This window comes from Aptenodytes patagonicus, chromosome 2 (assembly GCF_965638725.1).
Source record: "Aptenodytes patagonicus chromosome 2, bAptPat1.pri.cur, whole genome shotgun sequence".
NCBI classification, from domain to species: domain Eukaryota; kingdom Metazoa; phylum Chordata; class Aves; order Sphenisciformes; family Spheniscidae; genus Aptenodytes; species Aptenodytes patagonicus.
Window position 1 is genome coordinate 51,479,150 of NC_134950.1, and position 20,185 is coordinate 51,499,334.

A 20,185-nucleotide genomic window follows, 5' to 3' on the forward strand; every position below is an offset into this window, starting at 1 on the left:
TCCTTTGTGCCCCATTAAGTAGGTTGACAGAGACATCAGAATAAAAAGCACCAATATTCTTAAGTAAAAAAAAATGCAATGCAACATCCAGCTGACAGCATAGGGACAGCTGCCTGAGAGAGACTTTGATTAGCCTTACTTGAACCTGTTTTGCATTCATAAAGCAAAGTTCAGAGATCAGCGGAGAGATGGTAAGGTATCATCACATGCTACAAGTGGTACTGCTTCATGGAGGAAGCCTCACCAGCTGAATGCAAAATATACATCCAGAACAAAAAAAAAAAAAAAACACCTCTTGAAAAATAACAGAGGAGATTCTCTGCTCAAGAAAGCTCAGCTCAGAGGACTCGACACTAACAACAACTCACTAAGAACAAGTGGCTGGAATAGCACAAGCACTTCACTCCTTGCTTCAACCACTAGCAACGTCCAGGGAGCATGTCCCACTGGCAATTGCGGGAACTACACCATAAAACTCTTGCTCTTTATGCTTAAAATGAAGTTGTAGTCTCACAGCAGCTTTCTCACCATTGGAAGCCAGCAGCTGGTAATGTAAATTTTCATTTATTGTGCTTTAACAAGAGACAAAGCAATACTTCAGCAAGACAAGCTTTCACCCAGAGTTTCGATAATCATGCCACAGAAAAGACAGTTACATGTTGCATCACTCCAGTCACAATTTTGATATTAAAATAGTGCAGCGCTGCATTCTTAAGCAGCACCAATGTTACATCGGAGCTGGCACATGAAAGTTTGCTTTACATTCCTCAAGCACGAGAGACCTAAATTAGAAATGGGCATGCAGAGGGAGTGTATGGCATCAGACAACCCTAAGGGCTGGAAAGGGAAAGAAATTGCTGGCAGCATTGTATGGACAGATTTGCACAGCTGGCATGTGCTTCCTTTCAGCTGGCAGCAGGACCCTTCTGTTCAGGGAGGCGAGGTCCAGATTTGTTTTCTTGTGGGACAAAACAGACCCTCTGTCCTTTCAAGGAAATGCACCAGGGAAGCCCTAGAAGATGCAGCCACTTCTACTAACTTACTCTTTGTGCTAACAGGTTGCCTGAACAAACACCAAGCTCTGGACATGGCTAAGCTGCCAAGTGGTCAGCTCAGTCCTTCAACTACATCCAAGACCACAATCAAATAGGTATTCTGAAGAGCAAGTATTTTAATCACTGTGCCTGGGATCTACCCAAATGAAGATAAAAACATGTTTTGTATGCAATTCAATGCTTGCAAGGCACTGCGAAGAAAAGCAATTGCAATAGGCTGCCACACTGCAGTAGTGGAGGAGGCAGAAGTCATTTCTTGAGTTCACCAATATCATATTCAAGAAGTGTTTTGACTCCCCAGTGTAGAGTTAAGCTTCCTTGTCTATTTGTACAGATGGTCAACCTTTCCCCTGGATTACATGGCTTGCTGTGTAGCCAACAAACTGCTTTCCAGCCCTTGTACAACCTAAGAAGCCCTCATTTTCTTCTGGCTGGAATTTCTAATTTAGTCCTCAAAGACAGTAAGGGTACCAACTCCTTCTCCAATTTGGCTTTAGCTACTGCTGTCAAAGACTGTTAATGCATATGCTTGATAACTGTTTGTTTTTGAAACAAACCCACTCATAAAAAGGAGCCCCCACCCCCTCCATACAGTTGAGTGCTTTGTTCTTTTTAAGCAAGTCCAAAAAGGTGAAAACCTGGTAGCATAAGCTCTTTATTTAGAATGCAGGATTCTTGTATTACATCCACCTTAAGCACTTTGAAAGGAAGAAAACTAAAAAAGCAAAACATTTTAGGGGTCTGAATATTGTTAAATCAAGTATACACAATAAATGAACTACAAAGGAAATTCACACACTAGATGCCCTACTATACCTGTGGAAAGTACACCTAGCTTTATAGGGAGTCTAATGTTTTCCCCTCTTTTTAAGGAACAAATCTTTACAAGGAAGTCCTATTCAAGAATCGAGTTCTTTATCTGCCAAAGGGAGACTATTCTCTCAAAATACTTGAGAACATTACTTGCAGGTAGACCAGTCAGACAGCATACTACTTGGTATCTCAAACACCCATAAACCAAACCTAATGTATTTCACAACATTGCTCTTTTGGGTATACCTGTGATCCACAGTTTGTTGGTATTTAGCATTAACATTAGCAAGAAGTTAACCTGTGCCAAGAAAAAAAATGTTAAAACAATACCCTCAAAAGCAATGTGTTAAGACGACATTTATTCCTCCTGGAATTTGTTAGCTAATGAGGCCTGACAGAAAAAGCTCACTTTTGGATGACTTCATAATTAACATGTCTTAGTAAATTTGGAGGTCAGAACTCTGCTCTGAAAAGCTCCTTGAGCTAGTTCGTACATTTCATTTAACATATCACTAAACACCATCAAGCCACCTGTGCCTGCAAAGTATCCAGGGTAGGAACTACCAAGCTAGAGACTGAAATCTCTGGCGGCTAGCTGAGGCACAGCCCTAACAAGGTATCTAATAGTAATTAACATAAGCATCCCATCAGCAATTTCTGTTTCTGACACAAGCATTTCCTGCCTTTTCTTTCAGATGCCAACCTAGCCAAGTTGCATGCATTGCATGCAGACTCATATTCCCTCGTGTCTCAAGCTGGATGTTCAGTCTGGTGGAATGGTGGTCAGCATGTTCTGCAAGATACCGAGCTTACAGTTTGGCTTTAGATTCACCTTTTCAGCAAGGGCTCAACATCCCTAACTACGACAAACATAACTGATTAACTCATGAAAGACTAGCTTCATATGTTAAAAAACCCCCACTAAGATCCAAATTGGTATCCTCTTGACAAAACGGTAAGAGTGAAAGCAAAAGAAGCGCAGTTACAGAGAAGCAGAGACATTCATCTTACCAACTGTTTCACTTTAACCACCTGCTGAGCACCCACTGACTGCGCAACGATGGAGTTTGGCTGTGAGATTTTAATACTGATTGGGGTTCCAATGACTGGTTTCAGAGGCTGGAGAGGGGTTGCTGCTGAAGATGCCGCTGTAGAGACCAGCACTGGCTTTGCAGACTGGAGAGAGGACGTTGCTGCTGCAGAGGTGAAGACTGGCTTGACAGTTTGGATAGCAGTCAGCCCTGATGTTGCTATCGTTGTGGCAAGGCCTGAAGCTGCAGGCCGAAGAGATGCTGTCGCTACTGCAGAGGCAGGGACAGGCTTCACGGTCTGCAGAGAAGCTGTCGCCGACGCACTGACAAGGACTGGTTTTATAACCGGAGAGGCTGTGACTGTCACAGAGGCAGACACTGGTTTTATAACTGGAAGAGAAGTTGTTGCTACAGCTGAGGTTGCCACTGCTATCGAAGGAGCTGGTGCTGCAGAGGTACAAGTCGAAACAGCTCCTTGGGTTGGAGCTGGCTGCTGCATACACTGCTGGATGAAGCTCTGAGCATTGGGCATTAGCTGCCGTAAGGCAAGCATGCTTTTCTAGAAGAAAAATGAAAAAACACCAGACGTAACATCAGTCTTCCACAATACCGATACTGAGTCTTCTCCCTCATCTTCCAATTTAATTTTTCATGAGACAATAAATTGCTTATTCCAAACAAGTTTTGCTAGAATTCAGGCACCCTTAAATTGACGACAATACTGTTCAGTGAAGACCACAAGAATCACCAATAGAGGCTGAGCAAAGGCCAACAGTCACCACAGCTTCACTGCACGTAGCAATTCCCATCTATCCGGAAACTCACCCATAACATTGTTCTTTTGTTTAGATTTCCCAATTCGAAATTTGTGTTCTAGAAAAAGACCATTTTAACCATTTTACTACCTTAAAAAATTTTGTTTTGCAAAAAAAAAAAAAAACCTCCTGTATTGTAACAGCTGTGTTTATTCCATGGAGCCTGTCTGACAGAGAGCTACAAATTAGCCAATAAAGTCAGAAACAAGCTCTGAAGATATGAGCACTTCTATACCAATGCAGCTGTATCTACACTAGGGGGGGATACCACTTTAATAATGCCTGTATAGCTGCAGCAGCACAACTTAAGCCAGATAGTTCTCTGCAACAAGAGAACATTAGTAAAGGTATCTGGCAACATCTCATTTTTACTACAGCTATGTTTGAGAAGGTTAATGGACAGAATAATCTTCAAGCCCTCTACAGTTTTTTCTCCTTGACTATTTACAATCTGATATGACTTAGAACCAAGGGAAATCAGTTCTGCAGCTACCTGTATATTCTCACAAACCTTTCCTCCCCCTCCCCCAACAGTTTTTGAAGTCTGTAAGAGTCTCCAGTACAGTGCTGTTGTTCTGGGCTTCATGCAAAAGGAACATGTTGTCTCACGTGCTAATACACCGAGTGAACAAATTGTTTGGACATCTAGACCTTCTGCGGCACACCTGTCATTAATGTTCACTTCCTTTTCTTTTAAAATGCTGCTCAGCTTTCCTCATGCTCCTGATGCAATTTATTTACCAAAAGCATCTAGCACAGATTTGAAAATCAAGCAGGCTTTACAGCCAAAGTCTCTGTACTTTTCCACCTATTGGAACAGACAAAATAAAACACATGCAACAAGTTCATCAAGAACCTGCAGGTCAAAGATAAGAGACAACTCCAGAGAGTCCTCCCTAAAATTCCACTTCACTAGCTAAAAGTGAAGTGGCAACAAGCCTTATCACATGTCTTTCCAGACTCGAGCTGCAAGCATTTCCCCCACAAACAAGGCCAGCACCGATCCTCATAGCACCTTAGAGAAGTGCTCCTGAAGTCACCTTCCATTTGGCACTCGGTCCTGTCACAGCTGCTCAGAGCTAAGAGACCAGACCCAATTGGTGTGTATCAACGACACATCCTTAAGGCGTTTTGGAAAAAAGCAAATCAGGGTGCACGAAGTTTTAAAGAATGGGTAACACTACAGAGTCAGCTAACTGACCATGACAATGTCTAAGCAACATTTCTGAAGTCACAGTATTTCGTTGTTAATATAGCATGCAACAGGAAGAGAGCACCTTGTCAAGGATTATGGGGTATGGATACTGCCCAAAACAGAAAGCCTAGATGATACCAGTACCTGGCAGCATGCCGCAGGAGAAACGTGCAACGGCTCTGCTGTGATGGGTCAGGGTCTGACCCACACTGACGAACCCAACTTAACTCCTGTGGAACCGCCTCAAGGTCTGTGCACCACATGTAGCAGCTCTCCACATTGTGGGATGGCTTACTAACTCAGGCCAAGCACTTCTGCGAGTGCATGAGGACAGTGCTGTGCCTGAGCTAATAAACCCTTAGGGGACCCAAAGGGGTAGAAGCTTCAGCAAGTGCTGCACAGCTACCCCTTGGCCCAGCTCCTCTGCATGAACAAGTCCAGGGCTGTCAGGGCTCACCAGCCCTTGACGAGATCTAGCTGTGCCAGACTTAGGCTGGGTCTGCGTGGAGCTACTGAGGTTCACCTGCGCTGTTTTGGGAACACAGCACAACAGCACCTAAGCTGGCCCCACACACACGCAGCCAGCCCACATCCAGTGGGGTTCATCAGCCAGGGCCCTGCAGAAGGCAGCTATGCTACTTCTGAAGCCAAACTTGCCCTGGCAGTTAGTAGAGCTCTGCTGAGACTCCGTGCAGCTCGCAGGAAACCTCTGCCCGTCACACTGACCCTGCACTCACAGCCCAGCACTTCTGCAGCCAGAGCTGCACTGGATGCAGGAAAGCCCATACTCTGAGCTGTTTGTTTTTCTAGCTTTTGCATGGGCATTTAAGAAGCCTCCAGGGAATTAAACGGAGAATAAATAAGTGACCAATATGAAAATTTTATATCAAGCCCTGCAGAGATGAGCATAGCCTTCTAGACTCATGGCAAACTTGCTAGCAAAGCATTTAAAGGCTGCCACTGTAACAAAAATATTCATCCCACACTTGAACAGATTAACACCAGCCATCTAGAGTAATATCAACATTATCATATGCATTGTTATATGTGCTGTCAAACACTAAGAAAGAGGACAAACTCCAGAAAACCTCTGTCCCAGCTTTACCACTTAACTATTCTTCCTTGATTCTCCACAATGCCTATAATGAATGCCAAGGAAAAGTACAGATCTATCAAGCCTAAGAATACTGTGTACATTGCAATTAAATAAATGTAACCAAGTTTTCCATGTTTTCACTGGGATTTAATGCTTGCCGTACAATGAAGATGTTCATTTTTATTTTGTTAATACCATTCTACCATATGATTAAAAGTGTTAGGAGAGCATTTTTTAATTTATGTGATTATTTGCTTGAAGGTAGAGTTGTCCTGGGTTACATTTCCTAAGCTGCAGTAGTCCTGTCAGACCCCGTCTGGAGAAAGGGGTGGGTTTTTTTTTTTCTGCCCCCAGTTAAACACAAGCCAGCAGACAGATGAATAGCTTCATGCAGATTCTTTGAGCTTAAATACTGCATAAGCTGTGCACAGCCACTGTTGTCAGTCTTCTAGAACATTCTGAGTTCTAATACAGAAAGTTTTGATGAGAAAGTAAGAGTTCATCTTAGTATAGCTGCTCTACTGTAGATGCACCAGCTTCCAAAACATTAGTCTCCACTAACGACTAGAGGGTAATTACTCTCCAATTTAAGAACACAGCATAAATTACTCCTCTGAAATCCTCCCTCCCCCAAAAAATTGTCTTTCCAAGAGCAACAGTCACACAGGGCTAGGTTAAACACCATTTCCTCAACTGACCTGAGCAAATACCTATTTGAATGCTCTGCCTCTTTCCTTTTCTTTTCTGGTCCTCCTCCCTCCCCCTCATTAAATACTTCCACAATCAGACACTTACCTTGAGAAAAGGAACTAAATACGGTTGTGGAGATGACTTGAGCTCTATGTATAGCTTTTTTGTGAATTCTTCTGGTTCAATTTTTGCTTCCTAAGAGGAAAGTATAATTACAACGGTAAATTATAACTATGAATCTACCATATTTTTTCCCCCAGACGTATCAAAAATTCATGGAAATTTACATTATCATGGAATTGCTCAATTTCAGTACTCAAATGCTTTTTTCCCTCCCCTATTTTTAAATAAAAGGGTTTAGGATAAAATTATGTTGTAATTTAGATACAGTATTATCAAATTGAATTACTTTCTTCAACTACAGGCAGTTAACACACTTAAGGATACTTGTTCAAACACCCCTTCACTGAAGTGAACTGATAGAAACAAGTTCGTAAGTAGCACTGATCCGTTTGAGTACCTCATTGTTATGCAGAGATATTTAAAATCCACTACAACTACTTTTTTTTCCTGTGAAGGTAGTTTATCTGCATAAAGATCAATTTAAAGAGACTGGAGACAAAAGACAACTCAGTAGTTTTTGTAAAACAATTCTAGTCTAATGCATACATAGCATAATAAAGCAGAACACTTAACATCGTCTTTCAAAAGCAGGAGAAACTGAACATCAGAACATCACTTCTGCATACCACTATGGTAATAGTCCTCTGCCTTGCAGAGTACAGTCTCCTTTCTTAATGCTTTGTGCTCTGCCCCACGCAAACACCTGACTCAAGGGCTTGGAAGGGTTAGAAAGCTGCAGCAGACTTCTGAGACCCCCTCACTCACTACTTCGGTGCCACCACAACGGGGCTAAGGTGGTGGGTAGCCCCAGACACTGCTGCCCTTTCTCATGCTCCCAGGTGAGACCCTGCCACGGAGTCACCAAGAACATTGCCTCCTCCAAGAAGGTACAGACACACAAGGAAGAGGGACCCCAGCACCGATCTCTGTCTCTGCAGAGAAACTGCTCCTCCCACCCATGTTCTCCTTCGGAACAACCGTTCTAAGGAGCTACATGACCAGAGCAGGGGTTTTAAGGACTGTATATTCACAGACAAACAGAACTTACAGCAGCTTTCCTATTTAGTCATTTGATCTGCTGCCTGTTAGGTCTCATTGAGCTGTGGATACAGGTCACCGAGGTCTCACCAATACAGGTGCAATGATTTGGTACACTACATCTCAGTGCATACAAGGCACCTGACACCCACTTCATGAGATGCTGCCTTGAGGACCATTTTACTTCACAGCTGCTGTTTACTTGTTTCCCTCATACATATGAAATATTAATTTATTTCGCATTTAAATCATATACACATACTGAATGGCAGAAGAACAGCATTTTTAAAATACTACAAAAAGCAAACAAGTGCATAGTTAATGATGTATTAATATCTGGTAACAACGGTTCTTAAAAAAAATAAATAAATAAAAGCACTGTAAGCACAAGAAGGAACAACTCTAGTACTTTCCTACAGAAGCAAGGTGTATAGTCCAGCAGGGACACAGAGGCTGAGGAATCAAATTTTTGCAAGGCTGCATCTTAAAACAATCTGCTCTCTGAAATTACACCTCTGTCTACACCACGCTTTTCTAGACTGAAAAGTCCTTTGGTACCACTAGCAAAGCCATCCCGCTCCACCAGCCCACAACCTTCTGCTATGGTGGAACAACAAAACAGCAGCAGCGGTCAAATGCCAAGACAAGAAGTGGCAGGAGAAATCATTACCAAGAAAACCCAGCTGTGCTGGGGTACAGCACAAAGCAGCATACGGAAGCCACCTGCAAGGAGAGAGAGAGGTTGGCAGCTACCATGTTATTTTCTCCATCCCACTGTCTAAAGACATAGATAATGTCATGCTTGTTCCACTGGAGCTTCACTATCAACCTGTCAGTCAGTTCTGTCTTGGAGTAAAGCAGTAGTACAGACTTAGCACTACATTACAACCTCCACAGCAGTACTCTTGCTATTGAGGACTCAAAACTACACTAACATGAAAAAAAAAAAAAAGCAGCTCAGACCAAGAAGCTGTGTTAACACTATCAGTTCCTCCTGCTGTCAGTTACCTGTGTGCATAAAATGAAACGGGGGGGGGGGAAATACAGCATGGGATCCAGTTAAAATAAGATTTATAATGTAAGACTTAAAGAGGGTTGGATGTACTCAGCCACAAATCCAACTCTTCAGCTGTTTAAAAACAAAAAAAAAGAGACAAGGAACAAAAACTATGATGAAGTCAATGTCAAAAACGATACACAAATAATACCAACTTTGTTTAAAAAAAGTCTCACCAGTAGATTTTGCACCAGGTTCTTCACATTCTGCCCCATCTCAGGGGCTTGAGGTCCACTAGATGCCAGTTTTATTAGTGTAGCAAGAAAATTCTTGCATTTCTTCACATTCTCTAGCATCTCCTAGCGTGGAAATAAGGAAGACTGTTAGATGTTGCATTGGCTCTCCAACCTCTGATGAATATAGAGAATGTTAATTTTTAATTAAAAAATTTTTTTTTTCCTTACTGTAGAAGCGCTGGTCTGTGCTACTGTTGTGCCCTCTGCTTTCACAGAGACTGCCTTTTGGGAGATAGCTTGTGCAGGTGGTCCTGTAACTGGAAGTTTTACAGGTGTTCCAGTACTCGAAGGCTTTACAGCAGTAACTGTAGTAACACTAGCTGTTGCAGCTGCTGGCTGAAAAGAAAAATTAACACTTTTTAACCAAAGACTAACGTGACAAACATACTGTATTCGCTAGTGTATAAGGTAGCACCCTGCCTCCACACTACTATTTAAAACATAAATAAATGATTTTTATCTTTGTTTTTAAAGTTTGGATTCATTTGCTCTGAGAAGCTCTATTTAATACAGTAAGCGACAGAACCCCCACAGCCATAATTCTGTTTTTAAATCAAGGGCAGGGGGAAGAAATTACAAAGGCTCACCCAGACTGACGCACTGCCTGCAACTTCAAGTGAAAAGAGAAAGGTAAAGTTGTCTTGAACAAACCAATATATTAACTTAGCCAGGCTCCTATAGTCTAAGACTAATGAATTTTGAACAATGCTAAGCCAGGCAATACTATGCTGAAGATAAATACAACCTTAAGGGATTATTTATCTTCCTTTCTTCCCCTGCAGCTCCTCTCCCAACTGCAATATCCCTTACTCTTCGTATCACACACAAAAGTAAGCAAAAGGTGTCATGTCCACTTTGGAAGGATGCACGTGCCAGCAGCAGCAATCAGCTGAGCAAATGCACCTAACAAGTTCTTCCTGACTTTTCCTTGTGGGCAGCAATTTGGATCTCTCCTCTACCCAGACACAAACCCTCACAAAATTCAGTTATTTTGAGACCTCTTTTTAAAATCTCATTGGAATTTACCAACAGATTCAGAAGCTCTAGCAACAGGAGAGTAATGAAGGTTTAGGAAAAAATAAGAACACAATTGCCTCTCTCCTTTGCAAACCACGCTAAATAGTAGTTTCCAGAGGAAAACCTACTAAATTGAAGTATTTCTACTTCAGATTTTAAAGAAAGAAAACCAACAAAAAACCCACACTCAAAAAACCCAACACAGTTCTGATACAACAGAATACAATATGAGTAAAAGACTTGGCCTCTACAAAACCCACTACTTTCAATTTCTCAACTTGAAAACTAAAAAGCCAGACTGAACCTGCAGGTTACAGAAGAGCAAGAGTTTCAGGTTAGCATTTGAAACCTGAAGTTGGGTGTTCTTTTTCCTCCAAACCTCCCAAGAGAAAGGGAAAGTCTGGTTTTGCAGGCCAAATTCTAGGCTTAGATCTGTGCAACACAATTGCGTTCACTGACTCTTAACACACTTAAACACCACAGTTAATTCCAGCAATCACAAATTAAAACTTGCTAATTGCATTAATGATAAGACAGTCGCACAAGAGCCCAACTTACCCTACCATGGATAAAACAAAAATTGATCAGAGTTGGACAGACATCATGTAGAATATCAAAGGGCTTTTAAGTCTTTCAGGATAGGGGGAAAAAAAAAAATCAGTGAGCAAACATTTAAAGCTAAAGCAAAACATTTGCACTTTTGTTGTTTACTTATAAATTATTTTTTCCTGGGTGGTTTCCCGCCCACCCCCCCAAGCTGCTGCCAGCTTGACATGAAAGAAGCAGGCAGCTACCAGAAAGCTTTCCAGCTTAGGCTCCCACTGTTGGTAACACTTTAATAGCTCTCTGCAGGATCTTTGCCACCACCGCTGCCTCTTCCAAGGATGAGGCTCAACAGCTCTAAGACCACAGGGAGGCAAACTGGGCACAAGAATCCCACAAACAGATGGACGGGAGGAAGACGGAAGGGGACAGAGTAAAGATCTGTCAAGCTGCAATGCCCTGGGCTTTTAAAAGCCCGAAAACATGAGGTTCGCAGGAGCTGATCTCTTGCAAATTCCAGCGTGTTTACACATCGAGACCAGAACGGCATTTTATCAGCTGAGGGAGGGAACAACAGGAAGTCTGCTGGACTCTTTTCCCAGGAAGATGAATATATGGGAATTAACTTCTGTCATCTGCCCTCAACCTTTTTCACTACTGACAATTCTCATTCTCACTTCGAGCAACAGAGAAACAGTCACCACAAAAAATGGCATTAATCCTGCATATTTTGAAGTCATTTCAAGAGAAGAAGTGCTCTGCATCTAAATGAAAGTACCTCAGCATGATGCTAATTAGATACTTTGCAGCTTCGTTACCCCATCTGGGAAGAAGGTAAAAAATAAAAGCGTGCAGGTATTTTGTCTAACCTCAGAGCTTAAATGTTCAGGAATGTCAAAAAATGGAAATATTTTTGTAGATGAGGATAATAATCCTGGAGTCAGTAACTACAGTTTTGCAGACAGTAGTCTTCCAAGTTGTACTTAGCAGAGGATAGGAGATACACAACCAAGCCAAGGATTATTTCCTTTCCACTGTCTTCCACTTTTTGTGATGACATCATACTTCCACACCAACACTCCTCTCCCGTCACCTCAAAAAACCGTCAAGACTAACATCAGCAAGTTCTTCTAGGACTGACGAATGAACTGCTGCCAAGGAAATCAAACCCAAGGACGCTTTCTTTCTTTCCCCAGACGGTTCCTGCAACCTTATTGCATGGACTCCCTTGTCAGCACTCTTCTCTTGTCTGCCCCAGGGTGAGGAGTGAGGTGGCCCTGTGATGGCAAGACGTATCCATATTGCACCTACTTACTCTTTATTGTACGAGGAGCTTGTACAGAGGGCTTTGCAATCCTCTGCAAAACAGAGGGACTCCAAGGAAGCCACTCCACACAGAATGGCACTATTAATTTTTCCTAGAGTCATCGTTCCTGCTGTTTAAATCCAGCCCTATACTCATTAGAAGTGTTCAAGTTTCTACAACAGAAAAAAATACAGCTTACAAAAAAATACTGCAATGTCTACCTCTTTAAACATCTCAGAAGAACACAAGTTAAATTGATTACATCAAAACTGAACTAAGAAAGTACAGAAGAACCCAGTCAAAGGCAGATGTAAGTTTAAAAAAGAAAAGTTAATAGCATGATGAATCTCAATGTTTATCCACATGAGAGTGTGAGGATGCAGGCAGCTTCATCCATCAGATAGAAGAAATCTTTACCTTCATCTCTTCTCCCCAGTGCAAGGGTAGTATAGTAGATGAATATTGCTTTTATATCCTAAAGATGTCTATGCAGAGATCACAAGCACATGGTTTGCAAGGTAGTATTCCAGAATAAAAGTGGGTAAGGAATACCTGTTACTGTTCTGAGACACAAAGTGTATGTTATTTCTATTCTAAGCAAAATAAAAAATGTATTAAGAGAGGTCTCCAGGTTTTCCCCTTTAGCCCCAACATTATCCATCTGTAGTGAGAAGGAAGAGGAAAAAAGATCACAGACAGAGCTGTGAGTAGTTTTCAGTTGCTGATACAGAAGAACAGCAGGAGGACAAATTTGGAAGTCAGACTGTTAGTTACTGCTGTCAGCGAACATATCCCCCAACCCTTCAAACACCCTCAAGGTCAAGAACATACGTCCAGCATGGTTTTTTGAATGACTGATCCTGCTCATTTACCGAGTGCTTGGTCAACCACTACAGCCCAGTCTCCTTCAACCTCTTGTTCACAAAAGAAAAGGTATATACAAGCCACACTTCTTCCCAATTTCTCCTCCACATTATGAGAACAGAATATTTTAGCTGTAGAAAGAAGCTGTTTTCTTTTCATCACATGTGCTTATCCAGAACTCTGGTCCCCAAGAACAGAGGAAGAACTGTATCTAGGAGAAGTCTCATAACTCTACAGGTAGCAAGAGCCTCTTCTGAAGAGTCCTACAACATTTTTCTCCAGAAAAAAAGAAATAAGACAAAAAACACTACCTAAAAATAATGAGGCATTTCCAACCACTGTCTATTTACAGTCGTATCTGCGGAACCTGTCTACTAAATTCAATTAGAGAACAGAGGTTTTCAGCTATGACGTTCCTTCAGCTTTTAATCGGGGAAAAAAATGTAGACCTGAAAAACAGCTTGACTAGTGCAGACAGCTCATTTCCCCCTCAACAACATCCCAGGTATACTCTTTTTTCCCCCCTAAGGAATCAGGGAACCCAAACAGGAGAGAGCATTAGGAAGCCTCCATCTCCCAGAAAAGAGTCAGCTAGAGCTCGAAGGAGCTGTGTCACAGGGTACAAAAGCACTGGAAACGGCTCTCTGAACTATTTATTTTATCCATTGTTCTTGCGCTTTCTACTGTAGTGAGAGAAGATGAGCTGACACACGCTGGCAGAAGCATAATTCAATTATGCATTTAAAAAAAGACATTCAGGAAAGAATTTATCATGAGGACAACAAAAGTTACCAGCTCAGTGAAAACCAGATTAGAGTTAGGAATAACAAGAATGCATCTGTATTTTCTTCAGTTCTGTCACTTACTCCATCACACTATAAAGCTTGCCACCTACCTGTATTACAGCAGGTGGCTGAACAGTAGAAGCCACAGCATTTGTTGTTTGAGATAATGGTTTCACAGGAGTAGCTGCTACTTTCTTTAGTAACTGGGTGCCAGAGTTCTTAAAAAAAAAAAAAAAAACAAAAACAAACAACAAACATGTGCAGAGAACAGTTGTCAGACAAGTCAATGATAAAACAGATGCTGAAGTTAGTACCTGCTCTTGTCTGATACAAACCAAGACACCCAATCTTACAGTAACAATACAGGCATCATTCACATAGCCCATATAGTTTAAACACTGTTCAAAGCAGCTATTCATCTACCAATTTAATATTCAAGAATAGATTCAGAAACATTTAGACACAATGCCTAATCAGAACAAAACAGTTAAAGGATGAGCATGTTGGTGAGACCTATGCAGATGGTTACTTTTTTAATACCCGCTACATGCCGAGTACATTACAAGAGACAGAAGCAAAAAGCCAGCAGAGCTCAGGGAAGAAAGAACACCCTGGGGACATGGGAAAGGCCCTCAGCTTCATAGAAGTTTCCCACCAGATGATCGCAAGATTGCAGATACAAGCAGTAACCATTTAGGTAGGTTTTTGGATTTTGGGTTGTTTTTTGTTTTTTTTTCTTAAAACCCTTTACATCATTGTCGGAGAGGAACTCCTTTATTTCAACTATACCATATATAACGGCTAGCAGTTTTTTCAAACTGTGAAAGCAAAGCACATAGTGATGTTTACATGCAAAACCAAACACCATCATGCTGTTCAGAAAGCGTTCAAATGCTTATTTGACCCTCCATAACTTATTTGCAAACCCTGTTATAACTACATAACATACAGCTACGTCAAATTAAAGCTATGAGAGAAGTTACCTGTACAGCACATATTCTGATTGCAGGTGTGCTGGTCGGTACAGATGGTCTCATGCTTGTGTTATTTTGTGGCTGACTCTGTGCTCGTGCTATTGCTTGTTGAGATACTAGCATTAGTTGGCCATTACTGCTTCTGATAAGAACAGTTCCTGTTGGAGAAAAACATCCAGACTGTTAGAAATTAAGCGATATTATGGCTTTCCTATGCTCCTGTGGAAGAAATAACTAGACCACACTGATAAGATAATGTAATATTTAGTTTCTTACTCCAAGGAACAGCTGCCAAGAAATGTTAAGAGCTAAGCATACTTCAGCTTTACTCTGCATTTTATGACAGAAAATAATTCCTGAAGTCAAGGGAAAAACTTTAACTAGACAGCCACATTGAAACACTATGTGTATACAAGATGCAAATTGCAAAGCAGTTCATCATTTGAGTCAAAAAGACATTTTGGACATTAAAAAGGCAAACACACCACAGACACACACTCTGGGATTACTTTAACAGTAATTTCTTCAAGCAGTTCTTCAACCTGCAAAATTCATCACCACTATCACAGTTGGCTGCCTCTATGCATTTTCACTTTCTGAACGTTTAGGCACATACTTATAGGTGAAGATATGGTTTAGAGAAAACCTGCAATGGGAACTGAAGCCTGATTAATACCAGTTCACCTGCCTGTATCAAGACCATCCCCCTTGGTCAGAGGGCAGTGGTCTTCAATGAAAGCCAAGGCCACTCGGACATTTGAAGCTGTCCCTCGGTCAAGGATCTGTCCAAAAGCATTAAAATGCATGGTTTTAATCAAAGCAGCTTACAGCCAAATAGCGAGATTCCAGACTCCTGGGAAAGGGAAAAAAAAAAAGGGGGAAAGGAAAAGAAAAAAAAAAATTAAAAAAGAGACTCTCCTGCCTTGTTTCCTTGCTTTTTTGTTTTCCTTTAAAAACTTACAGGAATGTCAGCCCAGAACGATTCAAATCCTACCACCTTGCTCCTACCCCATCAGCTATAACGACAAACAGTTAAACAGTTAACAAACAATGAGTATTTTTACTAAAGCTTTCAAATGAAAAACAGCCTAAGGAGAATCAGTCAGATGCCACATCACAGTCCCATCTTCCCTGCATTTGGAAACCATTCAGCTACCAACACCGCCTCCTCCCTGGCCCCCTAAGGGCTAGGCTCTGGAAAATCCAGACGTTTCCTCAGGGTCACGAATACAAAATGCCAGCTGGATCCCTGGTCTCAACGGCTTCAGATCCTTCAAGGGAGCTACAGAGCACCCTACCTTTGCCAGTGCCTCATCTCCTTTACCTTCAACAGCAGCTGCTGCAGAGTCCACCACTAAAACCGCTGTCCTCAAACACCTCACTTAAAGGCCTTTCACATAAAAGAAAGGGGGAAGGTACAGGAGAATGCCAAATACGTAAATAAGAGTACCTCAACATTTTTGGAGGACTGCATTAAACTTTCTTGCAAGTTATCCAATACCTGAAGAATCACAGATCTTCTATGCACACTTATGATCTTTCCTAGTGTAAAACAAGCCTGCATTGATGAGTGTTTTTACTACCTGGTTAGTCTGCAAGCTGTCAAAATATTGCTGTACAGTACAGCCTAAAACACTGCTTCTGTCTGAGTTTAAATGAATACAACAGGAAAAGCCATAAGCTCCATGAGCTGGGGGTTTAAAAAAAAAAAAAAAAAACACACCAAGCTGTAACTACATGCTTAGAAACAGCTTTTTCTCCTCCACATCTAAAAGCATAAGAGGATATTGCAAGACAACACAAAACTTTGTATAAAATTCTGTAACGTCAACATATTGCCATTTACATAGCACACACAGAGACTGCAAGAGTAGCATCTAGAGTGATTCACGCCTTTCTCAAGCAGCCTTTACTAGATGGGGCAGATGCACAGGACAGTTGCATATCCAGAAAAATACTGCTACTCCATCTGACAACTCAGCTTTCTCCTCCTCCACTGAAGTCTTGACTAGAATTATATTTAGGTACAGATGGATCTTTTAATTTAATCAATGAATACCCGGAATCACAGAAAACATATCAGATTTCTAATTTTCTTTTCATGCCATCTTATTTAGACAGGGATCCATGGCATACAATTTATCATCAGTCAAAAAAGGGCATTTTTTTCCTTATTCACATCACACGGTTATGCAGATTCTAAGGCAAGAGAGAAAGCTGACAATTCAACACGTTTTGATAGCAATAGCATTTCTCTCTGCTCTAGGTTTACACTCAGGATGGCAGAAGTGTTGCTACTGGAGGCTTTTCTTTTCTAAGCTTGCTTAAAAATGTCATTGGTAGCTCTACTCTTTCAAAAGGCACATATAAATTTATCATTTAATTCCTTTAGAGGTTGGGAATGCATTAAGTGGTTTGTTTTCATGTATTTGGATATTTTGTCACTACTCATTACGTTTGTCTTTTAAGCCAAACTGTCAGAAGCACAATTTCTACTTCTCTGAATCATACTGCATACCAGAAACATCATTGTTACCAGTCAACTCGATTATAGGGTTGGGGTTGGTTTTTTTTCTTGCACTACTGCTCTGAAGTTTCAGTTAGCATTTGCCAGAGATGGAGACCCTGCCTGAAGAGTATCCCACCTCCAGTCACTTGAATGGGGAGAGTTTCCAGCAGACTCCACTTGACAGGAAATTAACTCAAGAGCAACACAGCTAGCAAGCTTATGCAAACACAATACAGATCATATGCAAATTCACGAACATCTAAAAAAGTAAACAAAAAACAACTACCACAAATATTAACAAGTCCCAGTAGCCCTTTCACATTTGACCATGACTACAATGATCCCCAACAGCACTGTACCCTGAAACATAAATCCACTTTCCTCCTAGTAACAGGATTAACCAATACAAAGATAGCCATACTTCATCAGAACACTGTAAAATAACTTTAGGCTTATTCTTGGTGAGAACATCCACAGAAGAAGTCACCTAAGGCCACTCCAGTGGTCATAGCCTTGATTGGAACATACGACTAAGATGATGCCTGTTCACTTCCATGTAAGTTATGGTAAGAACCTGTGCCACTTGGAACAAACATTAATTTCCCTATATTTGTTCCATTTGGCAGAATTTTTAATGTGGTGGTAGCCTTTTCATGGCAGCAGCTTTTCGCGATGGCTAGCAAAATTAGAACTCCAAAACCAACAAAACCAATATTATGGTAATCTACTAACTACTGCTTTTGTAGGCTTAATACTATAACTGCCTGATGCTAGCACAAATAAAGCTGAAGGCAAATTTGAAACAACTGTCATAGCTACAGATCCATACAGTGAAGAGCCACAAGACATCACTTCAAACATGAACCACACAGTTCTGGGCAGTTACAACCTAATGTCACGAAGTGACAGTAAACTGACACATGGATTGTCTGAAACAGTTTGAAAGCTGTTGAGAAGGGCATTTATTTTTCACTTCTGGTTGCCGCAATTTACTTGTACTTTTTCACAACTCAAAAATACCCCCAATCTTTTGATACTTCCTTTCTGCCGCTCCAAGAGGTTCCACGGCACTCAAAACCAATGCCTGAAGTGTCATACACCATGTACAGCTGCACAAGTGTGAAATGAGGGAACAGCAGGTGATGGTAACCTTGAGGTTCTCAATAGAAAGGTCATGTAAACAGACTCGTGCAGCTACCAAAATACTACTATCAGAAATGAAGAAAGTAAGTGCAAGAATCCACATTCTTCACTTGGGGGTGGGCGGGGGGGAGAGATAATATTTCTTATCAAAAGCTGTTTTCACATTCACTAGAAGGCAATTTTTGCCAAACTAAATGTGAAAACACATCAAGTCTCGCAGTCATTGCAACTCCATAGGAAAATGGGGGTGGGGGGAACCTCTGAACAGCTGAAATAGTGAAGTTTCAGCTAACACCGCTCAGCACAGCATTTAAAAACAGAGAAGATATCTGCGACCTCTCACCAAAATATCAGCACCAACTGTAGTTACTGAACAGTACTCAGGCATCTTTGTAACACCAAAAGGTGCCCTCTTTTGGGCAGCACTTCCAAGAAAGCACTGTTTACAGGATACACAGTTTGGTAGTTTTACTGAAGTTGTTTCAGAGAGCAGGAAAGACTTTCTCACCACTCGTGCACTTTGACAGTAAGAGTAAGGCACAATCCCTTTGGGGCTACAAGGCTGTTCCTATTTTCAGATCACAAACAGAAAACCTAAGTGACCAGTTACCAGCAGCAATTAGTACTTACATGCTTCACTGGAGGACTCAGGTGTCTCTCGCAGATTAACAAACAGCCCTTTTTACAATGAATTGAGACTTCTCTCTCTAGAATTCTGTCTGTCCTACCAAAAAAATCCGTTGGAAAGTTATTTATTTTTCTTGACTGCCAGAGAAGGCAGTTAAAATAAAAACAGCTATTTCAGCCCTTTGTTTCCTGCACACCTTCCTTCGGCTGCAATCCTGCAGGAAGGCCAGAGCGGAAGGAGCTGACAACTGAAACCCAGCTCGGCTTCCTCCAAAGCTACACAGAAGGAGCCACACTATAGCTTCTCACCTTGAAGAGGTCTCATTGAGATCTACACCCTTTCTCTCCAGTGACCTGCCTTCTCCTGGAACAGGGGCTCCAGGAACCATGCCTCCAGAAAGACCGCCCGGCGTCACTCCTGCAAAGCTTCAGGCAGCTACCACCCAGAACAGCCTCTACTTAGGCACACCAACAGCGCGTGCCATGGAAAACCAGAGGCCTTCTATTAAATTTCCATTTGCTGCTCAAACCTGAGATACCTCCACTGTAATTTTTTGCTGTCCCAGCACCACCAGCCAAGGAAATACAGCTTTTTCTGAACTTGGTTATAACACACTTCAAGTTTTCTAAGCTGTAGCTGTGTTTAGCATCCAATCCAGGAACGGAGAAACACAGGTTAGCAGGAGGAGCAGCTTCCAGATAACCTGTTCATTGTAACTACAGAGAACCAAAAACTCACCAGAGACGTGAACAACATGCTGGGGGATCGTGGCAGAGATCTGTTTATGCCACTGTACATAAGGCCACCTGCATGGGCTTCACTGTATTTCAAGGAATAGTATTAAAAAAACCGCACTGGTGTTAACGTAAAGCTGTGCTGCCAACCGAAGCTCAGGGTTTCACCCAGCAGCACTGAACACCAATGTATGCTAAGAGCATCCCACCATAAAGGCAACTTCCACCATTAAATTTCTACCACATAAGACAAGCCCAAGGCCACTTCTTAAGGGAAACATCCAGAAGGAATTTCCTGAGATGAAACAGCCAGCAGGTATGCTCCGGTGGAGATACACCATATAGAATCATAGAATAGTTTGGGTTGGAAGGGACCTCTGAAGGTCATCTAGTCCAACCCCCCTGCCATGGGCAGGGACATCTTCAACTAGATCAGGTTGCTCAGAGCCCCGTCCAACCTGGCCTTCAATGTTTCCAGGGATGGGGCATCCACCACCTCTCTGGGCAACCTTTGCCAGTGTTTCACCACCCTG

General features: G+C 41.8%; 1 protein-coding gene across 1 annotated transcript in view; it reads right to left on the reverse strand.

Moving 5' to 3' along the window:
• Positions 1–20,185, reverse strand: part of TAF4B (TATA-box binding protein associated factor 4b) — a 73,097-nt gene that overhangs the window by 42,279 nt on the left and 10,633 nt on the right. Inside the window, exons 2-7 of the mRNA XM_076332220.1 lie at positions 14,648–14,796; positions 13,775–13,882; positions 9,318–9,485; positions 9,090–9,212; positions 6,801–6,890; positions 2,880–3,458 (exon numbers count right to left, since the gene is read on the reverse strand). Of these exons, the coding sequence (XP_076188335.1) occupies positions 2,880–3,458; positions 6,801–6,890; positions 9,090–9,212; positions 9,318–9,485; positions 13,775–13,882; positions 14,648–14,796 (1,217 nt within the window). The remainder of the gene's footprint in view (positions 1–2,879; positions 3,459–6,800; positions 6,891–9,089; positions 9,213–9,317; positions 9,486–13,774; positions 13,883–14,647; positions 14,797–20,185) is intronic.